The 18,699-nt window shown below is 36.1% G+C and overlaps 1 protein-coding gene across 13 annotated transcripts in view; it reads right to left on the reverse strand.

Annotated features, from left to right (window-relative positions):
* The window catches only part of FGFR1OP2 (FGFR1 oncogene partner 2), a 32,776-nt gene that overhangs the window by 5,196 nt on the left and 8,881 nt on the right, over positions 1-18,699 (reverse strand). For 7 of the 13 annotated variants that reach the window (XM_073788936.1, XM_073788934.1, XM_073788933.1 and 4 more), the window contains 5 exons: positions 13,705-13,841; positions 11,411-11,528; positions 3,595-3,737; positions 1,085-1,198; positions 739-807 (listed from right to left, as the gene is read on the reverse strand). In XM_073788936.1, coding sequence (XP_073645037.1) covers positions 739-807; positions 1,085-1,198; positions 3,595-3,737; positions 11,411-11,528; positions 13,705-13,839 — 579 coding nt within the window. In that variant the 5' untranslated portion in view covers positions 13,840-13,841. Of the gene's footprint in view, positions 1-738; positions 808-1,084; positions 1,199-3,594; positions 3,738-11,410; positions 11,529-13,704; positions 13,842-17,278; positions 17,347-18,044; positions 18,271-18,699 lie in introns of those variants that run through there. The other 6 variants (XM_073788931.1, XM_073788935.1, XM_073788930.1 and 3 more) reach the window with 6 other exon arrangements.

The raw sequence follows: 18,699 nt of genomic DNA on the forward strand, positions 1-18,699 counted from the left end.
TGGACAGCTGTGGATTAGATTATGATAGCAAGAATGATATCAAGACAAACATCTGTCGTATTCTGTAGTAGTTTAAAAAAAATGATTACAATCCCTCCCACTGTAAAGGGAGCCTAATGTTTAAACGCAAGTTAAGTATAGATAACTGCAGCAGCAAACTGAATAAGGGTAACGAGTAAAAATTTTGAATACCAACAGCTTTCTCAGTTTATGATTTGGTGTCTTATGGCACTGACCTAGGTTAAACGACTACAAGGAAGCAGAAAATTACTTGCCTTTAAAACGAAAGAAGACAAGAAACTACTAATTTTTTCAGGACAGTCTGTTTTAATACAATCATCGTAAGAAAAAAACCCCAATACTTCAAACAGAAGTGTATTTTTATAGGTCTGGTTCCTGGGTGGTTCACTTATTACAAAAAAATCTTCAGGGAAGTGTCATGGATCTCTTAATAGGCACAAGAAGGCAAGACCTGTGCTTTCAAAACTGTCTTAAAGGCAAGAAGTGCTAGCAACATAAACCTTGCACTGTCTTGAAATGCCTTTCAAGAAAAAAAAGGCAGTTAAAACACAATAGACACAATGGAGAGGGTATACTGCTATACTTAGTAACACCTAAACAAAGGCAATTTTACTGTGAACTCAAACTAAAGGACTATAACTATCGAAAATCTGAATTAAAACAGTTCAATAGTTTGATTGAACAAAAATTTTTAGAAAATCAGATTAAAATTATTACCAAGAAAACATCTTTGATGTCCAGCAAGAGGATGACCGTTTGAAGCTTACTAAAATTTTGCATCTGTAGCTAACAAGAACAATAACATGAAAGGCTGGCCCAAAGAACCTTTAAAGCCTGCAATTATCTAACAGGCTATGTATAATACAATACACAGAGAATTGATGACAGACTTAAAGTTTCTACACTGAATACTTTTGCAAGGCTATGAAAAGCACAGCGTTTTTAAAAGCAATTTCATTTATTTGCTGATTTAATTTGGGAGGAGAATTCAATGTAAAAGAACTTTTTAAATGGACCCCCCTTCCAGCCACACCCCAAAAGCTGACTGTTTTATTTAGTGTACATTCTGATTTGCTTCCAAGTGCCTCCTCTGCAGTCCATGTTGAGGTGCTTCAAGGATGTGTCGAGATGCATCAAGGAAGAATCCTTCGGAGTTGTTACGATGCACCATGTCAATCTGTAGTACAGAGTCATTATAATGTTAATACGGATATTATCCGTAATTTAAAAACTGAATGAGTGTTAGTTCATGCGTGTTAGCCAACTGTTTGAAATGTTTGTTTTTTTAAGATTTCCAAAAAGGTAGCAGTTCAAAAATAATGTAAAAATGAGTATTTGAATGAAAATGAGTTCTCCTCAAACTTTTTATTGGTTTTTAAATGTGTGCTCAGAAACTTCCAGGTGAGGACAAAATTCTATGTTACACTAGTCTCAAAAGGTTCTCTTACTCCAAAATGCTGTTACGTGTACCTTTGTTTATTAGCCTGAAATGTGTTATAAAATTATTTTTGTGCTTAGGCATATCAGAGCACTAGTATCTAAACATATCTTGGAAGCTCATATTTATCATACAAGTTTCTCTGCTCACCCACTTCTGCTTGTTGACCCCAATAATTAATTCAAGGCTAGATTTAGATGGATTTGCTACCTTTCCTTGCCACTTTCCCAGATTCTCCTCATGAGAACTAACCTTGCTTCCTCTAGTATTCCAGTAATAATTCAGATCTCTATTTTAGGATTCATCACATCCTACCTTATATTAGATAATCATGTTTGTGTCTGTATCTCCCAATACACTGAAAGCTTCTATGGTAGAGTAATAAACTTATTCATTCATATTATTAATAATAACTAAGCCAGTGCAAGTGTTAATAAATATCTGTTTGAATCAAAGTGTCTCCTTTTTGTTAATAAATATCTGTTTGAATCAAAGTGTCTCCTTTTTGGGAAAAATCAAAATCACAAACATTAATATGTATTAGTTAGAATTAATAACAAGTAACTGAACTGTCATTTCATGGAAGGCAAGAATCAGCACTTAGATGAAGACTTCAACTGACATAATTGAAAAAGGATGATTTACAGCTATCTTAAGAAATGTTTAACTTTGCTAATTAATAAAACAGCTGTGATGAGTGGTAAAATCTAATGTGTTTCAGAAAACATTTGCTTCTGACATAGCTGCTACCACAAGAGACTAGCTAGCGTCAGTACCTTATTCTTAAGCACTAGTTTGCCAGAGCATTCTCTTTAGATCTTAAAAAAATCTAAGTTGTTAAACATAAGGGCCTTTTGGAATGTCTCAAGATTATACTTATCTTACCAATAATTTTAAGTCAGTTCATATTTGTACCTTAAAAAAACCTCTTAAATTATATATTTAAAATTAAACTTTTTATAATGATCTCATTAACAATAGATACAGTTTATAGTCAAAAGATTGCCATTTAACTATCCAAGGTTTCTTTTTGGATAGGAGATGAATAACATAATTAGATAATATTAAAGCCACATTTATTTTTACTGTTTTACTATTTGACACAAGAGCTGTCGATTACTAACTTCCTTAATATGTAGAGTTGAATTTACATATTAAAGCAATTCACTAGGTATTTAATTTTAATAGAATTAATAATTTTAAAATACCTACAAGCACCAAGATGGAAGAAATATAACATTTTAAGGAATCTAAAAAGTGTTTCAATAATCGAGAAAGATAAAAATGTTATATGAATATTTCTTAAATAATATTAGTTATAACTAATAGTTAGTTCACCATTATCCAATACAGATAATGGCCTAGTAGTCACAATCTATTCTAATATTTTTATTTCACACCAGCAGTTAAAAATCAGTTTAAAATAAAACATAAACGGAAAAGGACTATTCTACCTGTTTTCAAAACAGGTGCTAGTAAACACAGGGATCAGAATGAGTACGATGAACAGCAGGAAAAACACTAATTTCTATTAGTTCAGCTCTGTCTCTAGAAATGATATTAAGTGATATGTGATGGAGGAGGGGGTTGGGGAGGCAATGTATTTTATATATACATAAATCTATACATATATTTGACATATATATGTCTTCTCCCCCCACCATGGCACTACCATTAATAATCGGGAGTATCTATAGTCTGGATGAATTAACCTCATTCAGAAAATAGTCTTAAGAAAAACAAATCTACCTTTAGCTGTTTTCAGATTTTTAAAAAAGTTTTAAGCATTTAATTTTCATTTTTGCAAGAGATATCAATACACAAATTAAAAGAAGTATTTCTTACAAGCAGATAACCTTATAAAAATAATTTTGAATTGAACAGACTTACCTTTATTTCCCAAATAAAGTTTATTTTTTAATATATATTAAAGCTACTAGGGAAGAATGGGAGTTAGAAGAGTAAATCAAACAGAAAATGACACATAACATGAAAAAAATAAGAAGAAAATGTCAAAAAGAGAAGTATTCAATATCATGTAAGTAAGATTCCTATGATTTTTTTAAAAAATCTGAACACAAGTTAACCAATTGTCCTCCTTTTCTATTTCAAATTATATTTACAGAAAGGATTACCTTGGTGTGCTGCTCTTTTAACTTCATTATTATCCCTGGATCATCTTTTTTGCTAGCCATTAGCAATCTAAACATTTGCTCTCGATACTTGCTCATTATAAGTTCCAAGGCAGACTGATGTTCTTCCAGGGATGTACGTAATTCTATCAAAAACAACAGTATATTTTATTCAAACTTGAGTTCAGGGTGTACAAAGTATTCTCTTCCACATTAATCAAAAAAGCAATTTATAAAGGGGGTATTTTAAAAAGAAAATATGAGGTACAAAAATCTAGCCACATAGAAATAAAGGATACCGGGGCTTCCCTGGTGGCACAGTGGTTCAGAGTCCACCTGCCAATGCAGGGGACACGGGTTCGTGCCCCGGTCCAGGAAGATTCCACATGCCACGGAGCGGCTGGGCCCATGAGCCATGGCTGCTGAGCCTGTGCGTCCAGAGCCTGTGCTCCACAACGGGAGAGGCCACAACAGTGAGAGGCCCGCGTACAGCAAAAAAAAAAAAAAAAAAGAAAGAAATGATACCAAATGGAGTCCTTTATTAGTTCTCAAAATGACCATTTTAAACTCAGTTTTTGAGAAATCATTTTAACAAATATTTACTGAACAGGGATTAAGTATCAGATCATGCTCTATACTAGGAATACCAAAAGGCCATAAAGCTCAGAGTCTAGTGGAGAAAACAAAACATAAATAATTAAAATACAATGTGGTAAGTGTAGAGTGGAGCTCTATCCAAATACATACAGAAAGTCTGTGAGGAAAAATTGGTGAAAGCTTCACAGAAGTATGGTATTGAGATCAACTTGCATTCCTTGAAATGAAAAATAAACGACAGGGCATTCTAAGCAGGGAGGCATGAAACTGGATGGTGTGTTTGGGAAATCGTTCAGGGTGACAAGAGCAAAGGTTTCACGGAGAAGAGAAGTATGGGAAGAATACAAAAAAGAAGGCTTGGAGTCGACTTTGAAGGACGATGGATAAGAAAATAGTACACAGTGAAGGTTCTCAAGCAAAAGAATAACATAATCAGATATATTTTTGAAAAATCAATCTGATGCCTGTGTTGAAGATGGACTGGAGGGAAAACACACTGAAATCAGGGAGACCAATGAGGACAGTTCAGGCAAGAGACTATGAACACCTAAGTTGTGGGCCAAAGTGGTGGGACTGCCGAGAATGAAACTGAGTTATTTCATAGGTAATGACAATGGTGCAAGCTGGATACTGAGGGTGAGAGTCTAAGATCCAAGTAAGGTAGACATTCATATGTAGGAAAGGATAAAGAGCAATAAATATCCTCTCTATCTGGGGAGCTACCTTGATCACACGCCTCTTAATCACCACATCAGAGCCTTTTGCCCTCAGCTGTCTGTGGTTCTGGTTCTGCATGGGCTCCAACTAACTTCACATGGGAGCAATCTGACTTCAGGCTTCTGCCTGGCTTCCAGCTAGCACCGTGCACCTCTGTCTTCCACGCTTGAGTCACATAGCACAAATGAAATTGCCTTTCATAGCTAAGCTAAAATAGTTTTATTACTTAGTACTGAGAGTACTGGCTGATACAAGGGAGGAGATGTAGAGTGTCAGGTCCATTAAAAATATGCTATCTTAATCCTCATCCAAATCTGAGAAGAGGATATTATCCATTCCATCATCTGGATGGAGAAACTGAGACTCTGCAAAGGATAAAATATTTCTCCAATTTAATAAAATTCAACTGTAAAAAGAGTGATGTGTGACCCAGCAGAAACAAAAAATAGATGTGTGATAGCAGCAAGAATGGAGAAGAAGTGAAGATGGAGTGAGTCAGGAAATGTGTAGGTATGGCTGCTAGTCCGTGGGTGCCTCAACATTCCTTGTTGTTTCCTTCCACATTCCTGAAATAGTGCCTTCACTGCCTTTTCCTCAAAGTCCCAGCTAAGCATGCTGTTTCCTAGTGGAACCCTAAGTAATACAGCAGCCGTGTGGTTGACAGGGTCTTGGAGCTTGGTCCTGGTGTCAGGTGGGAGAGCTGAGTTCAGCTGGGAGAGCTGAGTTCAGGACACTGGACCACCAGAGACCTCCCAGCCGCACGTAATATCAATTGGCGAGAGCTCTCCCAGAGATCTCCAATCTCAACGCTAAGACCCAGCTCCACCCAACAGCCAGCAAGCTCCAGTGCTGCACGCCCCATGCCAAACAACTAGCAAGACAGGAACACAACCCCACCCATTAGGAGAGAGGCTGCCTAAAATCATACTAAGTTCACAGACATCCCAAAACACACCACCGGATGTGGCCCTGCCCACCAGAAAGATAAGATCCAGCCCCACCCACCAGAACACAGGAACCAGTCCCCTCCACCAGGAAGCCTACACAACCACTGAACCAACCTCACCCACAGGGGGAAGGCACCAGAAACAACAGGAACTATGAACCTGCAGCCTGCGAAAAGGAGACCCCAAAGTTAAACAAAATGAGAAGACAGAGAAATATGCAGCAGAAGAAGGAGCAAGGTAAAAACCCACCAGACCTAACAAATGAAGAGGAAATAGGCAGTCTACCTGAAAAAGAATTCAGAGTTTTGATAGCAAACATGATCCAAAATCTTGGAAACAGAATGGAGAAAATACAAGAAACGTTTAACACGGACTAGAAGAACTAAAGAGCAAACAAACAATGATGAACAACACAATAAATGAAATTAAAAATTCTCTAGAAGGAATCAATAGCAGAATAACTGAGACAGAACGGATAAGTCACCTGGAAAATAAAATAGTGGAAATAACTACTGCAGAGCAGAATAAAGAAAAAAGAATGAAAAGAATTGAGGACAATCTCAGAGACCTCTGGGACAACATTAAACACACCAACATTCAAATTATAGGGGTCCCAGAAGAAAAAGAGAAAAAGAAAGGGTCTGAGAAAAGATTTGAAGAGACTATAGCTGAAAACTTTCCTAACATAGGAAAGGAAATAGTCAATCAAGACCAGGAAGTGCAGAGAGTCCCATACAGGATAAATCCAAGAAGAAACACGCCAAGACACATATCAATCAAACTATCAAAAAATAAATACAAAGAAAAAATATTAAAAGCAACAAGGGAAAGGCAACAAATAACATACAAGGGAATCCCCATAAGGTTAACAGCTGATCCTTCAGCAGAAACTCTGCAAGCCAGAAGGGAGTGGTAGGACATATTTAAACTGATGAAAGGGAAAAACCTACAACCAAGATTACTCTACCCAGTAAGGATCTCATTCAGATTCAAAGAAGAACTTAAAACCTTTACAGACAAGCAAAAGCTAAGAGAATTCAGCACTACCAAACCAGCTTTACAACAAATGCTAAAGGAACTTCTCTAGGCAGGAAACACAAGAGAAGGAAAAGACCTCCAATAACAAACCCAAAACATTTAAGAAAATGGGAATAGGAACATACATATCGATAATTACCTTAAGTGTAAATGGATTAAATGCTGCAACCAAAAGACATACACTGGCTGAATGTATACAAAAACAAGACCCATATATATGCTGTCTACAAAAGACCCACTTCAGACCTAGGGACAGATACAGACTGAAAGTGAGGGGATGGAAAAAGATATTCCATTCAAATGGAAATCAAAAGAAAGGTGGAGTAGCAATTCTCGTATCAGAAAAAATAGACTTTAAAATAAGGACTATTACAAGAGACAAAGAAGGACACCACATAATGATCAAGGGATCAATCCAAGAAGAAGATGTAACAACTGTAAATATTTATGCACCCAACATAGGAGCACCTCAATACATCAGGCAAATGCTAACAGCCATAAAAGGGGAAATCGACAGTAACACAATAATAGTAGGGGACTTTAACACCCCACTTTCACCAATGGACAGATCATCCAAAATGAAAATAAATAAGGAAACACAAGCTTTAAATGATACATTAAACAAGATGGACTTAATTGATATTTATAGGACATTCCATCCAAAAACAACAGAATACATGTTCTTCTCAAGTGTTCATGGAACATTCTCCTAGACCATATCTAGGGTCACAAATGAAGCCTTGGTAAATTTAAGAAAATTGAAGTCATATCAAGTATCTTTTCTGACCATAACACTATGAGACTACATATTGATTACAGGAAAAAAACTGTAAAAAATACAAACACATGGGGGCCAAACAATACACTATAAATGACCAAGAGATCCCTAAAGAAATCAAAGAGGAAATTAAAAATTACCTAGAAACAAATGACAATGAAAATATGATGACCAAAAACCTATGGGATGCAGCAAAACCAGTTTTAAGAGGGAAGTTTGCAGCAATACAATCCTACCTCAAGAAACAAGAAAAATCTCAAATAAACAACCTAACCTTACAACAAAAGCAATTAGAGAATGAAGAACAAGAAAACCCCCAAAAGTTAGCAGAAGGAAAGAAATCATACGGATCATATCAGAAATAAATGAAAAAGAAATGAAGGAAACAATAGCGAGATCAATACAACTAAAAGCTGGTTCGTAAAGAAGATAAATAAAATTGATAAACCATTAGCCAGACTCATCAAGAAAAAAAGGGAGAGGACTCAAATCAACAAAATTAGAAATGAAAACGGAAGTGAAAACTGACACTGCAGAAATACAAAGGATCATGAGAGGATACTACGAGCAACTCTATGCCAATAAAATGGACAACCTGGAGGAAATGGACAAATTCTTAAAAAAGCACAACCTTCCGAGACTGAACCAGGAAGAAATAGAAAATATAAACAGATAGATCACAAGCACTGAAATTGAAACTCTGATTAAAAATCTTCCAACAAACAAAAGCCCAGGACCAGATGGCTTCACAGGCGAATTCTATCCAATATTTAGAGAAGAGCTAACACCTATCCTTCTCAAACTCTTCCAAAATATAGCAGAGGGAGGAACACTCCTAAACTCATTCTACGAGGCCAGCATCACCCTGATACCAAAACCAGACAAAGATGTCACAAAAAAAGAAAACTATAGGCCAACATCACTGATGAACATAGATGCAAAAGTCCTCAACAAATACTAGCAAACAGAATCCAACAGCATATTAAAAAGGATCATACACCATTATCAAGTGGGGTTTATCCCAGGAATGTAAGGATTCTTCAATATACTCAAATCAATGTGATATACCATATTAACAAATTGAAGGAGAAAAACCATATGATGATCTCAACAGATGCAGAAAAAGCTTTTGGCAAAATTCAACACCCATTTATGAAAAAAATCCTCCAGAAAGTAGGCATAGAGGGAACTTACCTCAACATAATAAAGGCCATAACCCCACAGCCAACATCGTCCTCAATGGTGAAAAACTGAAACCATTTCCACTAAGATCAGGAACAAGACAAGGTTGCTCACTCTCACCACTATTATTCAACATAGTTTTGCAAGTTTTAGCCACAGCAATCAGACAAGAAAAAGGAATCCAAATCAGAAAAGAAGTAAAACTGTCATGGTTTGCAGATGACATGATATTATACAGAGAGAATCCTAAAGATGCTACCAGAAAACTACTAGAGCTAATCAATGAATGTGATAAAGTAGCAGGATACAAAATTAATGCACAGAAATCTCTTACATTCCTATACACTAATGATGAAAAATCTGAAACAGAAATTAAGGAAACACTCCCATTCACCACTGCAACAAAAAGAATAAAATACCTAGGACTAAACCTACCTAAGGAGACAAAAGACCTGTATGCAGAAAACAACAAGACACTGATGAAAGAAATTAAAGATGATACAAACAGATGGAAAGATATACCATGTTCCTGTATTGGAAGAATCAACATTGTGATAATGACCATACTACTCAAAGCTATCTACAGATTCAAAGCAATCCCTACCAAACTACCAAAGGCATTTTTCACAGAACGAGAACAAAAAATTTCACAATTTGTATGGAAACACAAAAGACCCCAAATAGCCAAAGCAATCTTGAGAAAGAAAAATGGAATTGGAGGAATCAGGCTCCCAGACTTCAGACTATACTACAAAGCTACAGTAATGAAGACAGTATGGTACTGGTACAAAAACAGAAATATAGATAAATGGAACAGGATAGAAAGCCAAGAGGTAAACCCACGCACATATGGTCACCTTATCTTTGATAAAGGAAGCAAGAATATACAATGGAGAAAAGACAGTCTCTTTAATAAGTGGTGCTGGGATAACTGGACAGCTACATGTAAAAGAATGAAATTAAAACACTCCCTAACACCATATACAAAAATAAACTCAAAATGGATTAAAGACCTAAATTTAAGGCCAGACACTATAAAACTCTTAGAGTAAAACATAGGCTGAACACTCTATGACATAAATCACAGCAAGATCCTTTTTGACCTACCTCCTAGAGAAATGGAAATAAAAATAAACAAATGGGACCTAATGAAACTTCAAAGCTTTTGCACAGCAAAGGAAACCATAAACAAGATGAAAAGACAACCCTCAGAATGGGAGAAAATATTTGCAAATGAAGCAACTGACAAAGGATTAATCTCCAAAATGTACAAGCAGTTCACGCAGCTCAATATTAAAAAAATAAACAACCCAATCCAAAAATGGGCAGAAGACCTAAATAGGCATTTCTCCAAACAAGATATACAGATTGCCAACAAACACATGAAAGGATGCTATCACCTCACACCAGTCAGAATGGCCATCATCAAAAAATCTACAAACAATAAATGCTGGAGAGGGTTTGGAGAAAAGGAATCCTCTTGCACTGTTGGTGGGAATGTAAATTGATACAGCCACTATGGAGAACAATATGGAGGTTCCTTAAAAAACTAAAAATAGAACTACCATATGACCCAGCAATCCCACTACTAGGCACATACCCAGAGAAAACCATAATTCAAAAAGACACATGCACCCCAGTGTTCATTGCAGCACTGTTTACAATAGCCAGACAATGGAAGCAGCCTAGATGTCCATCAAGAGAGGAATGGATAAAGAAGATGTGGCACATGTATATAATGCAATATTACTCAGCCATAAAAAGAAATGATACTGAGCTATTTGTAGTGAGGTGGATGGACCTAGAGTCTGTCATACAGAGTGAAGTAAGTCAGAAAGAGAAAAACAAATACCGTATCCTAGCAGATATGTATGGAATCTAAAAAAAAAAAAAAAAATGGTTCCAACTAACCTAGGGGCAGGACAGGAATAAAGACGCAGACGTAGAGGATGGACTTGAGGACATGGGGAGGGGGAAGGGTAAACTGGGATGAAGTGAGAGAGTGGCAATGACATATATACACTACCAAATGCAAAACAGATAGCTAGTAGGAAGCAGCTGCATAGCAGAGGGAGATGAGCCCAGTGCTTTGTGACCACCTAGAGGGGTGTGATAGGGAGGGTGGGAATGAGATGCAAGAGGGAGGGGATATGGGGTTATACGTATATGTATAGCTGATTCACTGTTATACAGCAGAAACTAACACAACATTGCAAAGCAATTTTACTCCAATGAAGATGTTTAAAAAAAAAAGAGCAATAACTACGATTTAGGCATAATGGACTAGAAATGTCACAAAGTAACTTTAACTGGCTATTTTCCCATTTAATTTAATTTATTTATTTATTGACCATGCCGCACAGCTTGTGGAATCTTAGTTCCCCAAGCAGGTACTGAACCCGGGCCCATGGCAGTGAAAGTGCAGAGACATAACTGCTGGACCACCAGGAAATTCCCTTTTTTCCCATTTTAAAAAATAGTAATTGGTCCCAAGTTGATAGTACAGTTGCAGATTAAAGTTCTCTTTTGATTTGGTATACACAGTGATAATATAGCTTGCCTTTGTTCTCTTGTTGCAATTCTCTGATTTGTCTGTTTTCTTGCTGGATACCCATAACTAATGTGGACCGTGGCCGATGTCTTGCAACTTCATTAAGTTCTTGAATTTCTTCTTGATACTAATGAAAAGATTTTTATTAAAATGAAAGAGAAAATATTTGAAAATATGTATCTGATACACACACACACACACACACACACACACACATATGTATATTTGATAAAGAACCCTTACAACTCAACTCAATACAACTCAATAAAAGGAAAAATAACTCAATTTAAAAATGGGCAAACAAGTAAGTTCTGAGAATGTAATGTACATCATGGTGTCTAGAGTTAACAATATTGTATTATATACTTGCAAGTTGCCAAGAGAACACATCTTAAATGTATACACACACACACACACACACACACGAACGGTAATTATGTGAGGGGATGGAGGTATTAACTAACCTCATTGTGGTAGGTAATCTTTTCACAAAATATACATATATCAATATATATTGTACACCTTAAAGTTACACAATGTTGTATGTCAAGTATATCTCAGTAAAGCTGGAAAAAAATGGGTAAAGGATTTGAAGAGACATTTCTCTAAAGAAAATACACAAATGGCCAATAAACACATGAAAGATGCTTAACATCATTAGTCATTCAGGAAATACAATTCAGTGTAACAAGGAGATACCACTTCACAACGACTAGGATGAGCTTAATCAAAAAGCAAGTAATAACAAGTGTTGGAGAGGATGTGGAGAAATCACTCTCATATACTGTTCATGGGAATGTAAAATGATGTGCCTGCTCTGGAAAACAGTCAGGCAGATGCTCTAAAAGTTAAATATAGATTTTTAAGACCCATCCATTCTAATTGAACTAGGTATATACCCAAGAAAATTGAAAACATATGTCCACATAGAAACTTACAAACAAGTATTCATAGCAGTATTATACATAATAGCCAAAAAATAGAAACAATCCAAATGTCCATCAACCAATGAACAGATAAACACAATGTGCTGTATCCTTACAATGAATATTATTTAGCAATAAAAAGGAATCAAGTACTGATACATGCTACAACATCGATGAAACCTGAAAACATTACGTTAAAAAAAGTCACAAAAAGCCACATATTGTATGATTCCATTCATATGAAATGTCTAAAACAGGCAAATCCATGGAGACAGACAGATTTGTAGTTTCCAGCGGCCAGGGAAAGGGAGACCTAGGGAGTAGCTACTAAGGGATATGGGCTTTGGGGGTAATGAAGTGTTCTCAAACTAGATAGTAATTATGGTTGCACAGCATGTGAATATACTAAAATCCAATGACCTGCACTCTTCAAAAGGGTAAACTTTATGGTATGGTTCTTAACTCTGGTTGTCAACCCCCCTTTTTTACAACTCAATACCAGATATATATGTTCACTGGAATGCATGAATCAAGGTAGACAGGGACGTATGTAATGTGCTTAGGGCAACAGAGTTGCAAAACAAAATAAGTAAACTTCCTTCACTATTTTCAGCAGCTTTGTTAAAAGCAGTAACCCTGGGTTGCTTCCTTTTACAAAAGGGGTGATGCATTTCTAGAGAGTAAGCTATGAATATATATTTTCCTCCAGTGATTTCCACCATAATATCAGAGATTTTATAACTCTCTTAGAGTTGCAACTCTTTATCAAAAGAGGGCTTAAAATAGTAGCTCACTGTAAAGTTCTTATATACAACAGTAAGGATAACAAGAAGTGAAGTCCTTTTTATTTCTTCTTTAACTGGCAGCATTAAATGAAAAATAAGGTAGCAAGTACAAATGCAGTAACTGCAAAAGGTGGAAACCAGATATGGCTTTGCATCATTTTCAAAAACTATTTTATTGTTAAATAGTGTCACTTAAATACTCCTATAAAGAAAAATATTTCTACATTATAAAAATAGGAGACAGAGCAAAATATGTGTCAATTATATAGTGAAAGATATTATCTGGTCTTTGTCAAATGTATCTAGACCTAAAAAATTCATGTATTTTCCAAACTCAAATGTGCCTCACTGTCAGAAAAGTAATCAAGTCTATATGTTTTAGAATATCTACATATATACATGCCAGTTGAACTTGACAAAATTACATTTCAATCTAAAGTAAACTGAAACACACAAGTCAAGCTACTTTTAAATTTTAGAGAACATTAAAAAATAATAAAATACTAATTAAGCAGAAGTTTACAATTCAAGCAACATATAAATATCAATGACTGCTTTTTAAAAATGGAATCAGCAAGGAAAAACATCAAACCTGCTTCATAGCTTCTACTCGCTTGTTGAGAGCTGTGGTTTGCTCAATCAGAGATTCTGCTGCATCGTCGTGATCTCTCAGTCTTTCAACAAGGGCTTTAGCATCAGCAAGTGCCTTCTCAATTGTGCAACTCATTTCTAAAGGAATATGTATAATTAAAAATGAAAATCAAGATTCAAAACAAAGCTGGCATAGCATCTTATTTTAGTTTCACGTTAACACAGATATGCTTAAGTTACATTTGTTACTGGATTGCTCACTGTCTCGGAAGAAAAAACATCTAAGAACATCTGTGGTTTTGATTCTGTTAAGGTAGAACAAACTCAAAAGTGAATTTATAATATTCAAAAAATACAATGCGTGTAAATATATATAATTATATAATTACATATATATATACACACACACACACACATGTGTGTGTGTGCGATCATACATGTATGATTTGCAGACATAATCAGAATGTATTTAAAACACCCTGAATTTATAGTGGGGAAAAAAAGTACACATCCAATGGATATATTTTATGTTATACAGAAATTGTGCTCTTCATAAGGGCAAACCCTATCAAGTCATTTGTCATTTGTGAAAAAGGTCACTTTAATAGTCTTTATTCTGCAGTCAATGACTGTCAGGTCTCTGACCATAGACCCTTCCTAGCCTCTGCTTGGTCAGGTGACCTGAGACACCATTCACAAATGCACACTACTGACCAGCCAAAGTGGCCTCTATGTGTCATGCTATGCTCAAGTGTCAACCTCCTTCTGGAGGAACTTTGGCTTCTTATACAAAATTGCATTATAATCCTAACTCTTGCACTTTCCTTAGTGAATGGCAAAGAAAGTTTTAACTTAGAACAACACTGGCCATTGTGGGAAACTTCTGAGGTGTTAAAATCAATAATTAATATGCATAAAAGGAGCTCAAAAAATTAGGAGGCAAAACATGAAGCAGCCAACAGTTATTGTAGTTTCTTCAGCTGGCAAGCTGAGACCTCAAAACAAAATTTTAGTCTTAAAATAATGTCTCTCAAAAACTTTAACCTTCTAAAACTTATCATTCTTGAATTTTTCTCTTTCTACTAAGTGTCACCTTACTTTCTATATAAGCTACCCTTTCTTCAAGATTTTCTCAAAAAATAAAATTATACTGTAAAATTACTAGGCCAGAAGCCAGGTCTATAGATATTAAATTAAAACTCAGGTATAGAACCAAGTTAAGGGCTATAATGAAGGATTTTCATCAAGTTTAGGAAGACAGAAATTTGCTACAGAATGTAGGACAGTTAGATGCTACTGTACTGGACTATAGTTCAGTTAATTATTAGCCCCTCAGACAGAGAAAAATGCAGTAAGTACAAAAGAGATTTAAATAACCCAACTGTGTAACATTTTAAAAGAAGGAAAGAGAACACATCAGGCCATTTTAGCAGGCTTTCATTTAAGGTTATATAGCAAAGATTCAAAATTGTAAACTAAATAAAGATGAAAAAACGTTCAAACAGTATTCTTGGTTGTACCCAACAGCTGAAGCAAAGGGTATACTGTCCTGTTATTATAAACAGGTTTAAAGCTGAATAAAAAGATTTAATCAAAATAAATTAAAATGTAAAACTGCCAATCTAGAAAATATTCATGACTAGACATTTCCAGAGAGCTTTAAGAATTAAGCTGGAAACTAATACAATTTCTGTCTCTCTAGATAAAACAACCAAAAGATTTGTCCTCTAATATCTAGGAGATTTAGATAAGTGTACTTCAAAATACAAGCAAAAGGGCAATTAAAGGAACCAATGGCTTGTACTGGCTAAAACACAAAAGGACAGCCATTCAAAATCTATCTAAGATGCTCCAAGGGAGATATTAGTCTCCAATAATGCCTTGCCCTTCCTCTAAACTTCCAAGGGGAATAATCTAAAATTATAGATAGGGGCTTCCCTGGTGGCGCAGTGGTTGAGAGTCCGCCTGCCGATGCAGGGGACACGGGTTCGTGCCCCGGTCCGGGAAGATCCCACATGCCGTGGAGCGGCTGGGCCCGTGAGCCATGGCCACTGAGCCTGCGTGTCCAGAGCCTGTGCTCCGCAACGGGAGAGGCCACAACAGTGAGAGGCCCGCATACCGCAAAAAAAAAATAATAAAAAAATAAAATTATAGATAGGTGATAGTATGGCTTTCCTATTTATGTGGGAGTTACTATATCTCCATATCTCCTATCAATCCCACTACTATAGAACAGCAGATTCTTCAGAGAAAAATTTTAAAGTTATTTGTGGGAAAAAAAAATTAAAAAGAAAAAAATATTTGTCTTATAGTAAAAATAACTGGTTGTAATAGATGGTGAAAGAAATAAAAAAAACAAAGTCTAGAGAAAGTTATAAAAGATCTTAGAGAAGTAAAGTTTATCTTGATTTAATAGAACAAGTATGAGGAACCTCTGACAGTCCTAGGTTCCAACCTAGGATATTGTTAAATGATACTGTTGGGACTACTATGAGAAGAATACCTCTTTATGCTTTGTAACAACATGACATCTACAAACAATAGATAGGATGCGTTTCCAAATAAAATGCACTAAAGTTCCTATATATGATCAGATGATAGGTGATCTAGACATGAGAATACCTATACTGTGTGTAATTCAATAAGTTGCCCTCTCCCCAAAAGCCATGCTCCCAGAATTCTCTGGGTGAAGGAATCTACAGAGCCCTGAAACTAGATGGAATCTTTCCAGATAATCATAAATCTTTCTTTTTGAAATACGAAAGAGTTGGGACTTCCCTGGTGGTCCAGTGGTTAAGACTCCATGCTCCCAACGCAGGGGGCCCAGGTTCAATCCCTGGTCAGGGAACTAGATCCCGCAATGCCACAACTAAAGATCCTGCATGCTGCAACAAAGACCCTGTGTGCTGCAACAAAGACCCTGCATAGCCAAATAAATAATAAATAAATAAATATTTTAAAAAAAAAGGAATATGAAAAAGTTAAGCTGTGTTCTGGGGGTATCAACTTGACAACATGGCACCAAAGACCCACTGCCTATTAAATCCTAAGCTTTGATTCAGTAGCTAAGGCTCACCCTCCTTGCCTCAATCACAGGCCTCAACTAAATTAGTCAAAGCACCTTCAGAGTTTATACTAGGTCTTTATACCTAATGTTCCCATATGTAGTAAATCCCAACTGCTAAATGAAAGCACCCTAAATCATCTACTAGTGGAATAATTATGAAATGTTGTTACTTTCTCCGCTTCATATTACCATCTTCTGGTACAAAACTCTTACTCCAACAATCATGCCTACTGGAAGAAAATCTCGTGACTGTGTTCCCAAAATTCACGGAGTGTCCAAGCCCAAAGCAAAGACTTTGAACTCTCTAGCACCAAATCCCGACTTTACTGTTTGTTAATGGGTTTTACATCAAACATGAAAAGTGACGTGCATCAGGCTTGATACATAACAGGCACTTCAGTCATGCTGATAAAATTCAATTTCTTACCAGAAGCCAAACTGATCAAATGACTTAACTGTGGCCTTCTAAGATAGAGCAACTCGTTAAAATGAAAGAGTAAATACATACACTAGTAGCTGAGTTGTTTTTGGAATAATTCACTTTTTTAAATGCTGCAAGGAAGTTCCTCCGATATCCTTTAAAAAACAACAAATACATTAACTACTTGATGGCTTGATGCTACCTAAAATAATAAGGTAGAGATGCACAGTAAAAAAAAAAAAAGATTCTAAAGCTAGTATCGTATATTACAGATACTATCGAACTACTTTAAAGTACATAGTTATAAAAACATTACTTTTACTAAAAGTCCTATGCAAGGGTTTCATGTAAAACAATAAAATCATAAGAAATCCACGGAGAAGTCAAAGATTCCATCACAGACACACAAAATCTGGCCTTCCAAATTCCAGAAAGAAACATGGGATGATCAGGTTATAAAACCCATGAGTATAAGAGCTGACATAATCAGGATGGCTACCTGATAGTACCAGACAAAACCCTGAATGAACACTAACTCATTGCAGTAGAAAAAGATTAGCCACAATATTAAACACTGATGGGAAAATTGCTTGGATGGCAGAGGATATGGTCCAGTACACACCTTATTTGTAAATAAATGTATCCGGAAAAACTGTAAAGGTGAAGCGAGGACTAAAACCATTCCTAAAGGACGTTTTGAACATCTCCAAGTGGATTTTATGGGGTTGCCTCTCTCTATGGTTTAGGACTACATAACATTCCTAAATATATGAGCAATGTATTAATAATAGCATATTTATTTTTGTTACGTATAGATTTTAAAAGTCCCCTACTGAAAAGCCATAATACTCACAATGGTTAATATACTATTATATTTTGTGTCCTTCCAAGAATATTCTACCTTGTCAATCAGGTAAAATAGAAACATTTAACTGGATCAGTTATTCATGAATTTAAATTATGCAACACTTTGCCTCTTTCTCAGAAATCTTTCTGCTTGTATCATTCTCAGTCCTCAGCAAGCCCAAAACAGGATAAATCCAAGAAGGTCCAAGCTCAGACACATCATAATCAAATTTCTGAAAATGAAAGACAAAGAAAAATCCTGAAAGCAGCCAGAGAAAAATAACATATTACTTACAGACAACCAACATTTTGAATGACTATAGATTTCTCATCAGAAATCAGGAAGGCTGGGGCTTCCCTCGTGGCGCAGTGGTTGAGAATCTGCCTGCTAATGCAGGGGACATGGGTTTGAGCCCTGGTCTGGGAGGATCCCACATGCCGCGGAGCAACTAGGCCCGTGAGCCACAACTACCAAGCCTGCGCGTCTTGGAGCCTGTGCTCCGCAACAAAAGAGGCCGCGATAGTGAGAGGCCCGCGCACCGTGATGAAGAGTGGCCCCCACTTGCCACAACTAGAGAAAGCCCTCGCACAGAAATGAAGACCCAACACAGCAAAAATAAATTAATTAATTAATAAACTCCTACCCCCAACATCTAAAAAAA

This window comes from Tursiops truncatus, chromosome 11 (genome assembly GCF_011762595.2).
Source record: "Tursiops truncatus isolate mTurTru1 chromosome 11, mTurTru1.mat.Y, whole genome shotgun sequence".
NCBI lineage: Eukaryota > Metazoa > Chordata > Mammalia > Artiodactyla > Delphinidae > Tursiops > Tursiops truncatus.